This window comes from Rhinichthys klamathensis, unplaced genomic scaffold (genome assembly GCF_029890125.1).
Source record: "Rhinichthys klamathensis goyatoka isolate OS25496 unplaced genomic scaffold, OSU_Roscu_1.1 h1tg000253l_1, whole genome shotgun sequence".
NCBI lineage: Eukaryota > Metazoa > Chordata > Actinopteri > Cypriniformes > Leuciscidae > Rhinichthys > Rhinichthys klamathensis.
In genome coordinates, this window is record NW_026606775.1 from 113,756 (window position 1) to 130,167 (window position 16,412).

General features: G+C 35.1%; 3 protein-coding genes across 3 annotated transcripts in view; 1 reads left to right on the forward strand and 2 right to left on the reverse strand.

The window, feature by feature from the left end:
- Positions 1-16,412, reverse strand: part of LOC130101150 (gastrula zinc finger protein XlCGF7.1-like) — a 260,846-nt gene that overhangs the window by 63,034 nt on the left and 181,400 nt on the right. The gene's annotated exons all lie outside the window — the stretch shown is intronic.
- Positions 6,324-11,698, reverse strand: LOC130101163 (oocyte zinc finger protein XlCOF6-like). Its single transcript, XM_056266750.1, has 3 exons — positions 10,673-11,698; positions 8,617-8,710; positions 6,324-7,180 (listed from the first exon to the last, which is right to left on the reverse strand). The coding sequence occupies exons 1-3, from the start codon at positions 11,696-11,698 to the stop codon at positions 6,402-6,404; spliced, it is 1,899 nt and encodes a 632-aa protein (XP_056122725.1). The 3' UTR covers positions 6,324-6,401.
- LOC130101127 (zinc finger protein 501-like) overlaps positions 15,800-16,412 on the forward strand; it is a 47,833-nt gene continuing 47,220 nt past the window's right edge. Inside the window, exon 1 of the mRNA XM_056266710.1 lies at positions 15,800-15,874. The gene's annotated coding sequence lies outside the window, so the exon portion shown is untranslated. The remainder of the gene's footprint in view (positions 15,875-16,412) is intronic.

The window sequence follows — 16,412 nt, forward strand, 5'->3', positions numbered from 1 at the left end:
AAATCATGTGAACATTTTTGCTGTACAAAGTAAAGTTGTATATTATTACTATATAAAACATCTGAAAGAAGCAAGTTATCTTTGTGTAACCTAAGATTTTTTAACAAGGATAAAACAGGTTTGCTGGTTAAATTCTTTAATTATTTTTTCTGGTTCTCTGGATAAAATATACCGTACATGTATTACCGTATCCTGAGAACCAGAAAAATATATATGTCATTACATTGGTTTGAGCATAATACATGTATTGTCTGCTGTAGACCAGGACTCGGTTATTGAGAAAATGAAAAGACATTTTTCATTTTTTCATTCAAGACATTTCATTTTTTCATTCAAGACATTTCATTTTTTCATTCAAGACATTTTTTTTTATTCACCCCAATTTTTTTTTAACTTTGTATAAAGGTGATTCTCAACTATGTTGTGGAAGATATAACATAACGATTTGATATACCATTTTACTTATCAAATGTGTGTGTGTGTGTGTGTGTGTGTGTGTGTGTGTGTGTGTGTGTGTGTGTGTGTGTGTGTGTGTGTGTGTGTGTGTGTGTGTGTGTGTGTGTGTGTGTGTGTGTGTGTGTGTGCGTGTGTGTGTGTAAACATGACCATGGGTAATCCTTTTCTATACAATGCATCTATAGCCTACACAGTCTGTCTATAATTTGCATATTAATCCATTCTTGGTGCAACACGTCATGAAAAAAGTACTGTAATATGGAAATAATATATAATTTCTTTCCCAATTCACTTCTCTCCCAAAATGCCTGATAAACGAAAATTAACTCATTTTATTATTTGTTACTCATACATTTGATTAGTATGCCAAGTGTTCGCTTATGAACCTAACTGCAAATGTGAAATAGGCCTATAGTCTATAATTTCAAACATTAATAAAAAACTAGCCTACTTAAACATGTAGAAACCCCTAGGGCTGTCCGATTATTCTTAACTGATTTCGAGTTTGGCTTACAGTGATTATGAAAACAAGACAATTCAAACCGATTTTACAGCAATTCGTACGAATTTTACGAGGTGGCTAATTCGTGCGAATTCGTACGATTTTTGCTATCGTACATATTTTACGCGTTGCCCAATACATATTCGTACGAATTAGCCACATTTTAATCACTCGTACGAATTCGTACGAATTGGTCGTGAGATAACGACAGCGTGGGATAATCGAGGTAAAACAATTATGCCGCTGCCGCATTCCGTCCAGAACACCGTCATTTCGTTCCTCCAAAAGCCCAAACCTTAACCATCAAATCAGCTGTAAAATACAGTCTACTGTTGCTCCTGCAGGGCGTGCTTGATATTAAACAGTGTTATTAAAAGCACATTATGCGGGGTGGCACGTATAACTTTGAGCTTCAGGGACTAAACGGTCAAATAATATAGAAGATTTTTATTAATCAGAACATAAATTGTTTAAGTAGACTATATAACATAGTCAATTTGTGGGAACATGTTTTTCTACTATTTATAAGTCTGTGTAGATGCATGCCGATAAAATAATTAAATGTGTTTGCTCGCTCTGCCATTAGATGTAAGTCTCGTTCTGTCATTTAAGAATATTTAGGATGAGCGAGGGCCTCTTCTGGAAATAGATCGAGACCTCTCATGCAAGTCTCTAAATAGCCTACAGACTGAATTCACAACCAAAAATGGAAGAATAGCCTAATAAATAAAAGTGGTTCTGACTGAGTTTGAAAATGTATTGACCCCCACCTTGGTGGAGCGATATAGTGTGCGAGAGCTGGTCCGCCAGTTGTTCTATACAGGCCAACTCGCATTTATTTCTTTGTAATAAACTCTCTATTCCGGCATTCTCTATTATTCTATAAAAATTAAAAAAACAAGACTTAGAGAGTGATTTTTCACAGAGGCAAAAGAAGCCACTACAATGCACACACAAAAATAAAGTTTTTGGGAAATGTGTTCTTTACAGGATTTCCAGACTGACATGCGGTGTCAGAGAAATTCGCTAATAATGTCCGATACAGGAGGAAACCCTGTGGGTCTAAGGAAAAAATAATTAAATACCTCTTCCAGTTGCTTCATGTCATCTCTCACGTGTGGCAAAAACTTACAAAATATCCAGCATTCAACGAAAATACTCCACAACTGCCCTTCATTTAAACGTGCACGATCATTACAGCCTCGTCGATTAGGCTATAAACAAATTCTGGTCTTCAAACTTTCAGCGCTCGTGTCTCTCTTCTGCGCATCAATTTGTTCTTTTGGATTTACATGGCAAACTAGAAACCTCCTTATGGCGCTTTTCCACTGCATGGTACGGATCGGTAGGACTGTGTAGCCTATTAGCCTACTGTAAATGTTTACATTACAGTCTACGTCATTACCACGCAGTAGCCTATACTATAAGCGAAATAAATGTCTCTTAAAGGCGCCCTATAATGTGTAAATATTGTTTTGACCGCGACAACTTAAGTCACAAGGTATTTTTTTAGCAAATGTTTAGTAAATATTAAATCTCCTCTAAACACGTGTATGTTCTTACAGAAAGAGATTGAAAAAGATCACGTAAAGTTATGTTAACGACTTTGAGGTGACTGTCATTAAATGATTTAAGATCACATTATTCAAACAAGTAGCCTACCCTACTTTTAAACTAAAGCGGTCTTAGATGAACGATCACTAATGCATTAAATTGATAAGGTGAACAAAAATGGTTTTTCAATGGTGCAAAAATGTTTTTTTTTTCTTTTTTTTTTTTCTACTGGGCATTGAGACACATTTAGACATTTCATTACTCATACAAACCTCAACTATAGTGACTGTTAACAACACAAACTGATCAACTCTGAACATCACTAAACAAGCAACTAAAGTCACAACAAACACAACCTGCATTATATGAATCACCAAAGATCGCAGTTAAAAATCCTGTATCCCTATCCTGTACAATTGTCTCTTCAGAAAAAAATGGACTAAACCAATTCATATGGATTAGTTTTACGATATCGTAATAAACTTTTTGAAGCATCAAAGTGGTTGTTGTGATGCTATAATGGAGGAATTGGGCCTAAAGCATTTACTCTTCATCTTCATCACTATAGAAGAAAGAAAGAATACTGTCGAAGCCTCCAACTTTGAGGAAGTACATCTTATCACAATTTTTTGGAAAGATTTTGTGCTCTAGCAAGGACTCTGAATACTTCAACCTTAGGGAAGCTGTGTGTGTGTGTCAATGTCTTTGTTACAAGATACCTTAGGAAGAGACAGCTGGTGAACAACTGGCTGGTGGTGGGTCACTTTGTGCCTAAACTTGGACCCCACCTGCCGTCACACATATAATCAATGGACATATATGAGCCAGAAGTCCATGTGTGGAGATTTTCTAAGTTTATCTGTCTTGACCATAGGCGTAAGTTACGGGTGGGACATGTCCCTATCACTTTTCCCAGGGTCGATATTGTCCGCACCATTTTTTTTAAACATCTTGCGGCATGAATGTACCAAATAGAAAGAAACATCTCCATTTCATTTAGCAATTCGGTTGTTTGTGTTAAAAAAATAGAATCACTGATAAACACATTTGATTTTAATGGGCAAAAAAAAAAAACTATAAGAGGGCGGATTAGAACCTTGAAGTTAAAGTTAGTAAAACTTAGTAAAAATTCTACCACCCGACCATTAAAGAACACGAATCTATGTATTAGTTCACTGATGCGAATAATCTCGGGACTAATATTCTAATTTGGAATAATTGATTACATTGTGATGTTATTTTTTTCATCCTGCAATTGTTATTAAACATATCATTATTCACAGTGCTTGAACAATCATTACATTTCAGTTCAGTTTATCTTTATTCATTTCCCGAAGGCAATTTGGTTGCAGCATATGATCAACAGTCACACAAGTCAACACATAAAAAAACCTCCTATAAACTCCTATACGCATCCCATAACATCTCTGACTATGGGCTGCATCTGAAATCACATAGGCCTACTTCCATACTATATAGTAGGGCTGGGTAAAAAAAAAAAATAGATGTTTGGATTAATCGTTTTTTAAAATCAGAGAATTGATTTATTTCCATATCTATCACCCAAAAGCCAGTATTAGTTTTCCTACGTTGTTCTTGCAGCCTCCATGTCACCGCTAATGCTGTGAGATTTTATGTTTGTTTTATCTTAAACATAAAATAACCTGATGCTGTTTGATCAAGGCATGCGACTGTTCTGACTCGTCCATTTTTCAGCATCAATTTTTCATCTTGCATCAAAATCCTGTCTATTCATTGTATGCATTTGAAATATAGAGTTGGCTTCTGTTTTAATGTAGGCTACCTAAAATAAAAAGAGTTTAATATACAGGTCTGTGGCTCTTCGTTTCTTTTTATTAATTAACCACTTGTAAACTTATGTTCACTGTTCTTTTTTTTATTATAAATATAGGATTTGTATTAAATCAATATTCATCATTGAGTCGAATCGAATTTAGAATCGAAATCGAATTGAATTGAGAGCTTGTGAATCGAAATCGAAATCTAGATTAAAAAGTTTGAAGAAGTTTTTAGTAACATCAAGCTATAAAAGAACAGCGTCTGAAGCTATAAAGGGATCTTAAAGGGACAGTTCACCCAAAAACAAAAATTCTGTCATCATTTACTCTTTTATCCTCAAGTTTTTCCAAACCTGTACAAGTTTCTTTGTTCTGTTGAACACAAAGGAAGATATTTTGAAGAGTGTGGGGAACTGGACAGTTCTGGGGCACCATTGACTTCATAGTTTACTATGGAAGTCCATGATTCCCTCCTTATTTTCCTGTTTATCACTGTGAACCTGTTTTAAATCAATCTGTATAAAATCCTATCGAAATAAAGGTGACTTGACTCTAATGCGCACCAGAGAATTTATATGGAGAAAGACCATGCAAATGTTAATAGTGGCTATGTTTCCATCCACTTATTTGTATGTGCATTTTTTATGAATGTATACGAAAACAGACCCACTGTTGCCTCTCCAACTGCAGCAAATTACATTACAAGTGAAAGATCATGTGTGTTGTGACTGTGGGAAGAGCTTCAAACATAAAAAAAACATTCTCTATCATAGAAAATGTTGTACAGTCGTCTTTTAAAGACATGAGTGATCCAGAACCATCCTGAGGAACATAAACCATCCAAGATACAGGAACAAATAGGTTGGTGTCCAGTCTTGAATCTCCACCATTCACTGTAAGAGGATATAGTTAAAACCAGTAGACCAGTAATGGTGAATGAAGAACAGAAATATCGCACTACTTCACGTTTCTTTGTATTGTATTATTTTTTGTACATGTTCTTCTTTTGTTTGATTTCAGTCTTAGTTTGTTTTCATTATATTGTATTTCTGAAATGTTGTTGTTAAATGTTCGCTACGTGTCTGCCATGTATTAGCCGGTGATGCTGAAATGGCAATAAACTCAAATACTAATGCATTTTATTTGGTATAGTTTCTAGTGCTTTGGGTTTTAGAAAAGCGCATTATAAATAAAATGTAGTATCGTTATTATTATACTCTCGAGTAGGCATTTATTTTGACTAAGCAATTACTTCAGGATCATGTCATTATCACGTTGTCATTATCATGTGACCTAATAGTGTCATTTGCATCGCTTCAGTGTCATTCATAAATCTAAATCAAAATCAAAATGTCACCAGAAGTAGTGGGTACTTTTGCCTGCTCTTTTATGAGTCCTGTGAATTCAGACTATACAGTAGGGCTGGGTATCGATTCAGATGTTCCAGTTCGATTCGATTTCGATTCACAAGCTCTCAATTCGATTCGATTTCAATTCTAAATTCGATTTTCGATTCGACTCAATGAATATAGATTTAATGCAAATCCTATATTTATAAAAAAGAACAGTGAACATAAGTTTACAAGTGGTTAATCAATAAAAAGAAATGAAGAGCCACAGACCTGTATATTAAACTCATTTTATTTTAGGTACATTAAAACAGAAGCCAACTCTATATTTCAAATGCATACAATGAATAGACAGGATTTTGATGCAAGATGAAAAATTGATGCTGAAAATTGGACGAGTCAGAACAGTCACATGCATTGATCAAACAGGATCAGGTTATTTTATGTTTAAGATAAAACAAACATAAAATCTCACAGCATTATAATGATATAATGAGCACACAGGTAATAATGATATGTTTAATAACAATTGCAGGAAAAAAAAAAATAACATTGTTGTCAGTATGTCCAGTAATCAATTATTCTAAATTACAATATTGTTAGTCCCGGGATTATTGTAATTTGTTATTATAAATAATTATTACTAATTTTTTATTTTTTTTGCCCATTAAAATCAAAGGTGTTCATCAGTGCTTATTTAAACTTCAAACTACTTTAAACTTTCTCAAGGCAACTTAAAGTTTAGTAAAGAATCAAGAATGGACACCAAACTGTTTGTTCCTCAGTATCTTCATGTTTTATTCTGGATGGTTCTGGATCACTCATGTCTTTAAAAGACGACTGTAACATCATCTTACAACATTTTCTATGATAGAGAATGCTTTTTTTATGTTTGAAACTCTTCTCACACTGAGTGCACTGGTACGGCATATCTCCAATATGAACTCGCTCGTGTTCTTTCAGGTTTCCAGAATGAGAAAAACTCTGGTCGCAGGATGAGCACTTGTAAGGTCTTTCTCCAGTGTGAGTTTTTTGGTGCTGTCTCAGTTGGTCAGCTCTAGTGAAGCTCTTCCCACAGTCACAACACACATGATCTCTCACTTCATTGTGTGTTTTCTGGTGGGTTTTACAATGATCCAGCCGTGAGAAACTCTTTCCACAGAGTGAACACACATAAGGCTTCTCGTTGGAATGAACTCTCTGATGTCGTTTTAGATCTGATGATGAAATGAACTTTTTCCCACACTGATCACAGTTAAATGGTTTCTCTCCAGAGTGACAGAGAAGATGTTTACTGAGAGCTGTTGTACGATTGAAACTCTTCTCACACTGAGGGCATGTATACGGTTTCTCTCCAGTGTGAATTCTCATGTGTTTGTTAAGGTCTCCTTTTCGAGTGAAACTCTTTCCACATTGAGTGCAGGTGTGCGTCTTTTTGGCTTTTGTTAGAGTTTTAAAGTTGTGACTTTCTTCTTCCACTTCATTCAGTTCATGTCTTTGCTGTTTCACTTCCATCCAATCTAAAATAAAATAAAAACATTATATGGTTAAAATAAGCTCAAAAGTATGATTTAATAGCAGAAAGCAACAGAGATGAGAGATTCATTTATTACAACTGCTATCCAGCTTTTTCCTATACGCCCCATGACTGAATTGTGTCTGTAACTTCCATTAAATTGTAAACAACAGGCGAAAGGTTTGCTCTATGAATGCAATAACCATTGACAAAAACTGGGAAAAAATAGATGACATCATCTATTCACATACATCCTCCATTTAACATTCAAACGCCAATTTAACAGTATAAAAGCATTAACAAATGACTCCAACAGACCATGAATAACCCCAAAAGTAGACCGCTAAAAAAATGATCACGATAAGATAATGTTTTTTTTTCATTCGGTATCGGTAATTATATATATATATATATATATATATATATATATATATATATATATATATATATATATATATATATATATATATATATAAGATAACCTTTTTTTAACAGACCAGTAGAAAAAAGGTTTGAATGTAAACACTGTATTTTAAATTTACGGTAAACAACAAGTTATTTTAGTTTTAACAGTCAAACACAAAATAAAATTGAAACAAACAATATCGTTCTTATTATATGAACATTAACTTCATATAATAAGACGCAATGAGCAAAATATCAATATAAAGCATTAAATCGCTTATTTAAAGCAATGAAATGACATGCCTGCCTACAAAAATAGTGCATAAAGTTTAAACTAACATTTATAAATCAAATATAATTTCGTAAATAACGTAAACAATTATGAACACAACAGAATTTATGCATAGCTTTAATTAATATAAAGAGCCGAAGCACCGATCACACATTGCACTTAAAAACATATTAAATGCAGTGAAATAAAATAAAAAACCCACAAAGTCTTAAAACATATTTGCTAAAAGTTACACCTCTTTTAACTTTACATGGCTTGATTCTGCAGCAATATTACGGACGCATTAAACATCACATAATAAATGTCATTAATATGTAACATGTGTTATCTTGACCAGAAATGTTCATTAACTGGAACATTGGGTGTTAATATTTCAATGTGATTTTGTCATTTGACAGACAATATGTACATGCTTTAAAAACATTTGAAAGTGAAACCAAAAACTGCATTAAAATACCACGCGTTACTTACTGTAACTGTATCCTGACGTCTGAAAATAAAAGATGAACAACATTTTACACCTCACTCAGTCAAACTGACGGATGAGGATTATTTCTAGAGCAACCTTATAATTTGAAACAATTTGTTTCCGCGGAACTTTCCCAAACCGGAAGTGTCAGGAATAAGGTGGATGGTGTTATGATTTTTTAGATGCATGTCTGTATCATTTATCATCCATATACTGCTTATCATTTCACTGCTACCAAAGTAATCATAATGAAGAATCAAGAATGGACACCAACCTGTTTGTTCCTCGGTATCTTCATGTTTTATTCTGGATGGTTCTGGATCACTCATGTCTTTAATCTCCTCTTTAATAAACTCCATCTTTAAGCACTTTCAAAACACTAGCGGATTAATGCCGAACTATGTAAATTAGGAACATCTCTAACATGCAGACTGAAATATACGGCATCCGTCAAAAATAGCCCGCATTCGTCTTTTATTTGTGTGTGGTTGTTTACATTAATGACGTTCATCTCGAACTGTTCGCGGATCTGTCTCTCTTCTGCGCATGCTCAGTTAGTGCGTGCATTGTTGTCATGGCTTCTTAAAGGGGGCGCATATTTTATAAATCACATCGCTGCACTAATAAGCGATTAATACATTTTCATCATAAAAATCAGACAGGCTAGTCACCTCTACTCTACGTTAAAATGCTTTACATCCTAACTTGGGTGTCTTCATGTTACATCTATACGTTACATGTATAATTGCATTGTTTTGGCTCACAACACATTTAACACGATATTATTTTACTTTGTATTATTCCTGTTTTAAGAAAAAATACAAGAAAACATATTTTTAAATCTATGATCATTGAAAAAAGTGAACACAACACAAATCAGCTTTCACGGTTCCAGACAGAGTAAAACTCTTGTCACAATAGATATGTTTCCATCCAAAGTTGTGAATTTAACTAACAAAATCGTTATATCGCATAAAAACATTTGCGAATAAAACACAGTTTCCATCCAGCGAGGTGAAGAGAATAAATTCATCACTACCTCATGGGCGTCAGTTTGGTCTGAGATGTGCTGGGGACAGAGACGCATTCAGAAGTGCATTTTCAGAAGTGCTGGGTACAATGACGCATTCATTTTTTCTTCTCTTTCGCGCAGGTCATGTTTTGAAAGACGTTGTCCTGTAGCTTACAAATGTAAATAAATAAAAATGTATACAAAAATGTGATGATGTCCGACTCGTTTTATGAAGAAGAAAGCCTTAAGTTTTCAAAAAGCATCAGACATGACCCACTATTCTGCTTCATAAGTAGGCTACCATGTTGACAATTTGACATGACGTGGTTTAATGTACCTAAACAACTATCACCAAATTTCTCGCTTATATTGCTCCTCATTACCACTGAAAATGGTCCAAAAAAAAATCGAATCCAAGTCCAATTATTATGGACGTTATCTGACATTAAGCGTTTCTGCTTCATTTGAGGCTATTGTAGGAAAAAGCTTTTCGGTTTAATGTACCTAAACGACAATCAGTGATCACCACATTTCTGGTTAGATTTTTTGACAGTTTTAAGTGGTTATGATGAGCAATGTGAGAGAGATATTTGGAGATCGTTGTTTAGGTACATTAAACCACGTAAAGCTTTTTTAAGTTAAGTGTTTTAGAGTGTCGCAATGAAAATAGGCCTGGCCTAACGGTGAACGTGATTTCCCCAAGTACCACATGTTCCTGGATCAACATCTTTGTTGATCCTGGATCAACTTTCCAATCAACCAATCAGATTTGAGGGACAAGTTTACAGTTTATGTCAAGTTTAGGCTTAGAACAAGAGTGAAGTACTTAAACATCAGTGTTATTCATCTATCATTAGATCTGATTTTAGGGAAAAGTTATGGGTAGGGTTAGGTTTAGGGGTAAGGATTGGGTAAGGACTACATTTTGGGACAGGAATGTTGATCCAGGACCATGTCTTAGTTGGCAAAATCACGTTCACCCTGGCCTACCATAGGCTACATGTTGAAGTTCAGTGGGGAAATGTGTGGCTATGCCTTTTTGCTAACATTTTGATTTAATTCCAAGTACAATTGACCATATCTACACACAACACAAATTCTGCACTACAAATTTTGCCAAGATTGAAAAAGCAAAAATATGTGTAGGACAGATGACCGCTCTATGATGACTGACATCACCCAATCATGTGCGATTCAAGTAACAAGAACAAGATAAAAAGTTCCATACAGTTTATATAGTCTAAATTTTGTCATAAACAACTTTTTCAATCTAGCATGCCGCTGATGTCACTGCAGTGCACACTAAACCCTTCCATCAATATTTCAACTTTCGACAATGCTTTTTAATATGAACCGTTAGACTGCTTGGGTGGCTGAATCTCCTCCCACACTCAGTGCACTGAGGTTTCTCTCCAGTATGATTTCTTTGGTGCAATTTCAGCTGGAAAGATGTAGTGAAGCTCCTTCCACAGTCCAAACACACATGATCTTTCTCGCCGGTGTGTGTTTTCTGGTGCAGTTTAAAACCGTCCAGCCGTGAAAAACTCTTTCCACAGAGAGAACACACATAAGGCTTCTCGTCTGAATGAACTTTCAGGTGTGATTTTAGATGTGGTGACGAAATAAAATCTTTGCCACACTGATCACACTTGAATGGTCTTTCTCCAGAGTGAATACGCAGATGATGAGTGAGAGTTGATGCGCCGGTGAAACTCTTTCCACACTGAGTGCATGTATACGGTTTCTCTCCAGTGTGAATTCTCATGTGTTTGCGAAGGTGTCCTTTCTGTTTGAATCTCTTTCCACACTGAGGACAGGTGTGCGGTTTCTCTCCAGTGTGAACTCTTAAGTGAGCCTCAAGTTTGCTTCTATGTGTGAAACTCTTTCCACACTCTGGGCAAGTGAACAGTGTCTCTCCATGGTGAATTTGTATGTGACTATTAAGGTGTTCCTTTACTTCGAAAGTCTTTTCACAATGACGGCATGAGTGCAGGTTCTCATGAACTCTTAGGTGTCTCTTAAGTCTGTTACTAAGTATGAAACTCTTTCCACACTGAGGACAGGTGTACGGTTTCTCTCCTGTGTGAACTCTTAAGTGAACCTCGAGTTTGCTTCTATGTGCGAAAGTCTTTCCACACTGCGGGCAAGTGAAAAGCGTTTCTACAGGGTGAATTCTTTTATGACTATTAAGGCGTTTCTTTACTTCAAAACTCTTGTCACAGTGACGGCGTGTGAAAAACTTTTTGGCTTTTGTTCTTCGAGTTATTTTTCTTGAGACCTTTTCTTCAGTCTCTGAGTGATTTGGTGATTCTCCTCCAGTTGAAAGACTTCTGACACTCTCCATTCAGTTCTTCACTTTCCTCTTTCACCTCCATTAGATCTACATAAAATAACATATGATTGAAAATCAAATCAAGAGAGAGAAGAGTTCTGGATAACTGTGCAAATTATGATCTTTGTGTCATGCAAAGGTCTAAAAGTCCAAATCTTTGAAAATGAAAAATAATAATTATTTTGTTTAGATAGTTTTAGATAGTCTTCGATTTTTTGTTTTATTTTGTAAAAATCACCCTTACACAAATTGAGGCCTTAAAAAGGTCTTAAATCAGAGCAGAAAGTCTTAAATTCATAAAGTCATGGCATTAAATGTTGCATGCATTGCAAAACAAAACAAAAATACAAAAAAATCGTACAGTATTTTGTCCTATTTTCCTATACAAATAATATCTAAACATCTTTAAACTGAGATTTACTTGAGATGCGAATGTAAAAATGAAGTCTTGAAGAAAATGAAGTGAGTTTATGCTTAAAACAACAACAAATATATCTCTCAGAGTTATTACATTTTCCTTTTGAAATAAGTTAATTATCTGAGGCCATCGGCATTTATTTGGTCTTGTTTTAATCATAAACTCACTTAATTTAGATCAATTTAATTGTGAAATTGACTCTTTTTATTTGCAGTAAATGCATCTTGATTTAAGAATCTTTATATATTTGCACTTGGAAAACAAGACAAAATACTGAGGAAAAACATCATTTTTTCTTCTGTGTGATCAGAGGATATACATTAAAAGATATTTTAATATTCTAGATTTTGAGAGCAGAGGAAGTGAAGCTACTTTTGCTTTTAAAAATTAATTGAAGAATAAGTGAAAGTGTTTCTAATAAAGCATTGTGTTTCTCCCTAAACATTTACATTTAGAGCCCATACTGAAGTGTTGTTTTGCCTTCAATTTATTCCTTACATTTTCTTTACTTGGTTTTAAAAAGGTCTTAAATTAACTTCATTTTCTTGTCTGTCATTAAATCTCATTTTATTTAAAACATATTTCACTCACATGAATACAAACCCAAACAAATAGACACTGGAAATAAATATAAAAAACCTGCATTATACAAACTATAAATACAGATTTTGTTTTTCAACAACAAACAAATACATCGTTTGTCTCCATTAAACAATTACCTAAACTTTTTCATTGTAGGCTATATTAATGTAATGAATCTTGTTAAAATAATAACATAGATTCCTCTGCAATATAAACATATCATAGGCAATTTAAGTTAACTAAACATGTTTACCATTAAAATAAATCATCCAGACGTACTGTCATCGCATAGCTTAATATTTATAATAAGAAACGTCAGTTACAACAGTTACAAACAAAGACATTAAACTCACACGATACTCCGCCGTGAAGCAGCCGTCTTACTGTCGTAAACCTCTGCCGTAACGCGCCTGCTCGTGTCGCATCGAGGAGGAAATGTGTTACTCGCTTGTCTTCCTCAAGGTGGCGCTAAACGCCATGGAGACGTTTGGGTCATAGACAAATAAAGCTTCCAAATATGTGTTTTAAAAAAAAAAAAACTCGGAAATAACAAGCTCATTATCAACTAATGAACACAGCACATTACCACAGTACCACTCAATCAAAAAAAAATATTCAATGTAGGCCTACTCTATTAGTTTATACAAGTATTATGGAAACTCCACAAGAATATAGCCTATGTGAATTCAGAAAGGAATCAGCAATAGATCTAACAATTGTTTCAAATACATTAGAAGGAATAATAAATTGGGAAGTATTAAATAAATTGTTGGTTGGAAGTGATCATTTTTGTAAATAATGAGAAGGAGGGGAAAACAAGGAATAGGAAAATGGAAGTTTGAGGAAGCTAATTGGGGAAAATACAAAATTATGAGTGAGAATGGAATGAAAATGACAAAGATTAACGAAGGGAAAGATACTGAAAGAATAAATATTAGTTTAAGTGATAGAGAATGCTTATTAGGCCTATTATTAATAGGAAAGTCGTTGTTTGCAGATGATGGAGCCCTTTGGATTAGAGAAAGACATGTGGATTATATTGTTAATAAAAATGCAATCAGCTTTAAATAATGTTGGGAATTGCCTTATAAATGTGAGTTGAAATTATAGAGGAGCCCACGTTTGTTTTCTTTACAAATAAAAAGGCAAGCAGGGATATAAACCTAAAATTATATAATGAGGAATTAGAACAAGTTAAAGTGATACGATTTATTTTAATGTGGTTTGATATGAAAATTGCACTGAGTACTAAATAAGAAATAAGATCAAATGGGGTCTCAATAAATCAATGTTTGGTTGTGGTAAGAGAGGTATTGGTTATCAGGAAAGAAAAAAACAGAATTACAGAAGAAATGAGAACAGCAATTAATTTTAATGAAGCTTTTGAATCCAGTAAGAGGGCATGGTATTAATACAATTTCTGAATAGAACTCGATTAATTGAAAGAATAAAAGGTTTTTTGATCAGGTAAGAGAGGGAAAAGAGTTTCTGATTCATAACCCACAGTAGATGGCGGTAATGCTCTATTTGAGAATGCAAGCCTCCAATAAAAACAAGAAGAGGAAGATGAAGAAGATCGCAGTGCTTCCATGTAGGGGTAGAAGCAAGGGGGTAATCCATCGACCGGAAGTTGAAGCCGGCCGGGAGCCGCCATGTTGTAGCAGAACTTCACTTGCGTTAGCATTTCCATTGACTCCCATTCATTTTTGCGTCACTTTGACAGCGAATAACTTTAGATCTGAGGCGTTTAAAGACTCCATTTGTCCATTATTTATTTCTAAAGAAACACGACAATGTATAAAGGGCTCCATTACCTTCTATGTTACAGTATGGCCCCGTAGAAACAGATTTAGTAAAAATAGGCTAACGATTGCGTCATAACCACTCGACTCTCTGTCGCGCTGTACAGAAGTTACCGTACAGACAGCAGGAGAAGCTCGCAGGCAATCGGGGGGACGTCCCGTCAAGGGAGAAGCCCATAGATAATGAGTCCATAAAAGCAACGGAATTCTTAGTCCTGCTCACTCACGCCAAAGAACTCTTTGCTCAAGTTCCCCGTCTCTGCAAGATTAACGTTGGCAGTTTTCACGCACAGCTACTAGAAGATTTACGTCTGTCAGACAGGTTGCTCACGTCATCAAGCTTAGTTTGAGTCGGTTTGAGTCTGCGCGTCAGGAACGGAAGTGCTCAAAAATCGCTAAAAGTGGGCTTCAACTGTCTCAACTGAGTTCCAATGAGATCGCTCTGTCCATTTCTTTTACTTTCTATGGGTAGAAGGTAATGAAGATGCTGATATGCTGGCAAAACAAGCACTCAAATCAAAGTCGGTTGATATACAGGTTCTGCTAAGTAAATCTGAAGCTAAAAAGGTCATTAAAGAGAAAATGCAAAAAATATGGCAAGAATACTGGGAACTAAATGAAACTGGAAGACATCTTTATAATATACAGAAACATGTTGGTCTGGGAAGAAAACTGGGTGCCGGAAGACAGAGACAGTCTTTACGCGCTTAAGAATAGGACACACAGGTCTTAATTATTCACTTTATAAAATAGGTAAACACCCAACTGGACAATGTATAAAAATGTAATAGTATAGAGACCATTCAACATGTGCTGTTTGAGTGTAGAGGTTATGTGGAGGCAAGGAGGAAACTAGCAGCAGCTGTAAAGAAAGTTAAGCTTAGGTTCACTGTTGAGAATCTACTTGGGTATAAAGCATGGGGAATATCAAAACACCTCATTAAATATCTGAAAAATACGGGGTTAATGGAAAGAATATATATATATATATATATATATATATATATATATATATATATATATATATATTTTAGGGGGGTTTTATGTAGCCTGGTTCTACCAGACTCTCGTACATTTCATTTGTATTACTGAAGGAAAATGAAATTGAGCGGAAGTGCGTAGGAGGGCGGAGCCAGGCTAGGTTTTATGTTAGTTTGCACAAAATCTGTTCCAGTCCAGCCCGGTAGGTGGCGGTAATGCTCCTAAATGCTGGTTGCCAACCGCCAATCAAATCAAAGAAGAAGAAGAAGATCGCAGTGCTGAACGTTTGAAGCTATGGTTTGAAGACCAGTTTCAAGTTTATAATAATCGACGAGGTTGAATGAAGGACAGATGTGGAGTTTTCACGCTGTATGCTGGCTATTTTCAGTCTACATGTTTGCACACGTAAGAGACGTTTTTTCCCCCGAAATATCTGTTTATATTGTACGGTGGCGCATTGCTGCCAGCCACTATTGTTTTCCCACTCAATTATGTCATGATAACGAGATATTACGTCGTTTTAACTACATATTTTCTCGTAATAACTAGATTATGTCGTTAAAACGACACAACATATACAATTTAGGGATACGCAATAAAACTATAAATATACATAACTAATTATAATATGTTTATTACCCCCACCCACCCACTAACTTTGAGTTTAATCGCTGTTATGGGCTCAGGGGTCCTTGGGAAAATGTTCTACCTTAGTCCATGGCCACAAAATGTTTGAAAATTTGGTTTAGATAGATGAAGTAGGCTTTCTGTGACCTGTACATCAGTAAATCACAACAATACGCTGTAATGGACACTGATACAGGCTGCAGAAGTTATTTTACGTATTTGCGATTACTTCTGTTAAGTGCGATAAAGGCACGATATGCTTTATAAATTCTCAAATGTGGATTAAGGCATATTAGACATCACTGTACAAAACATG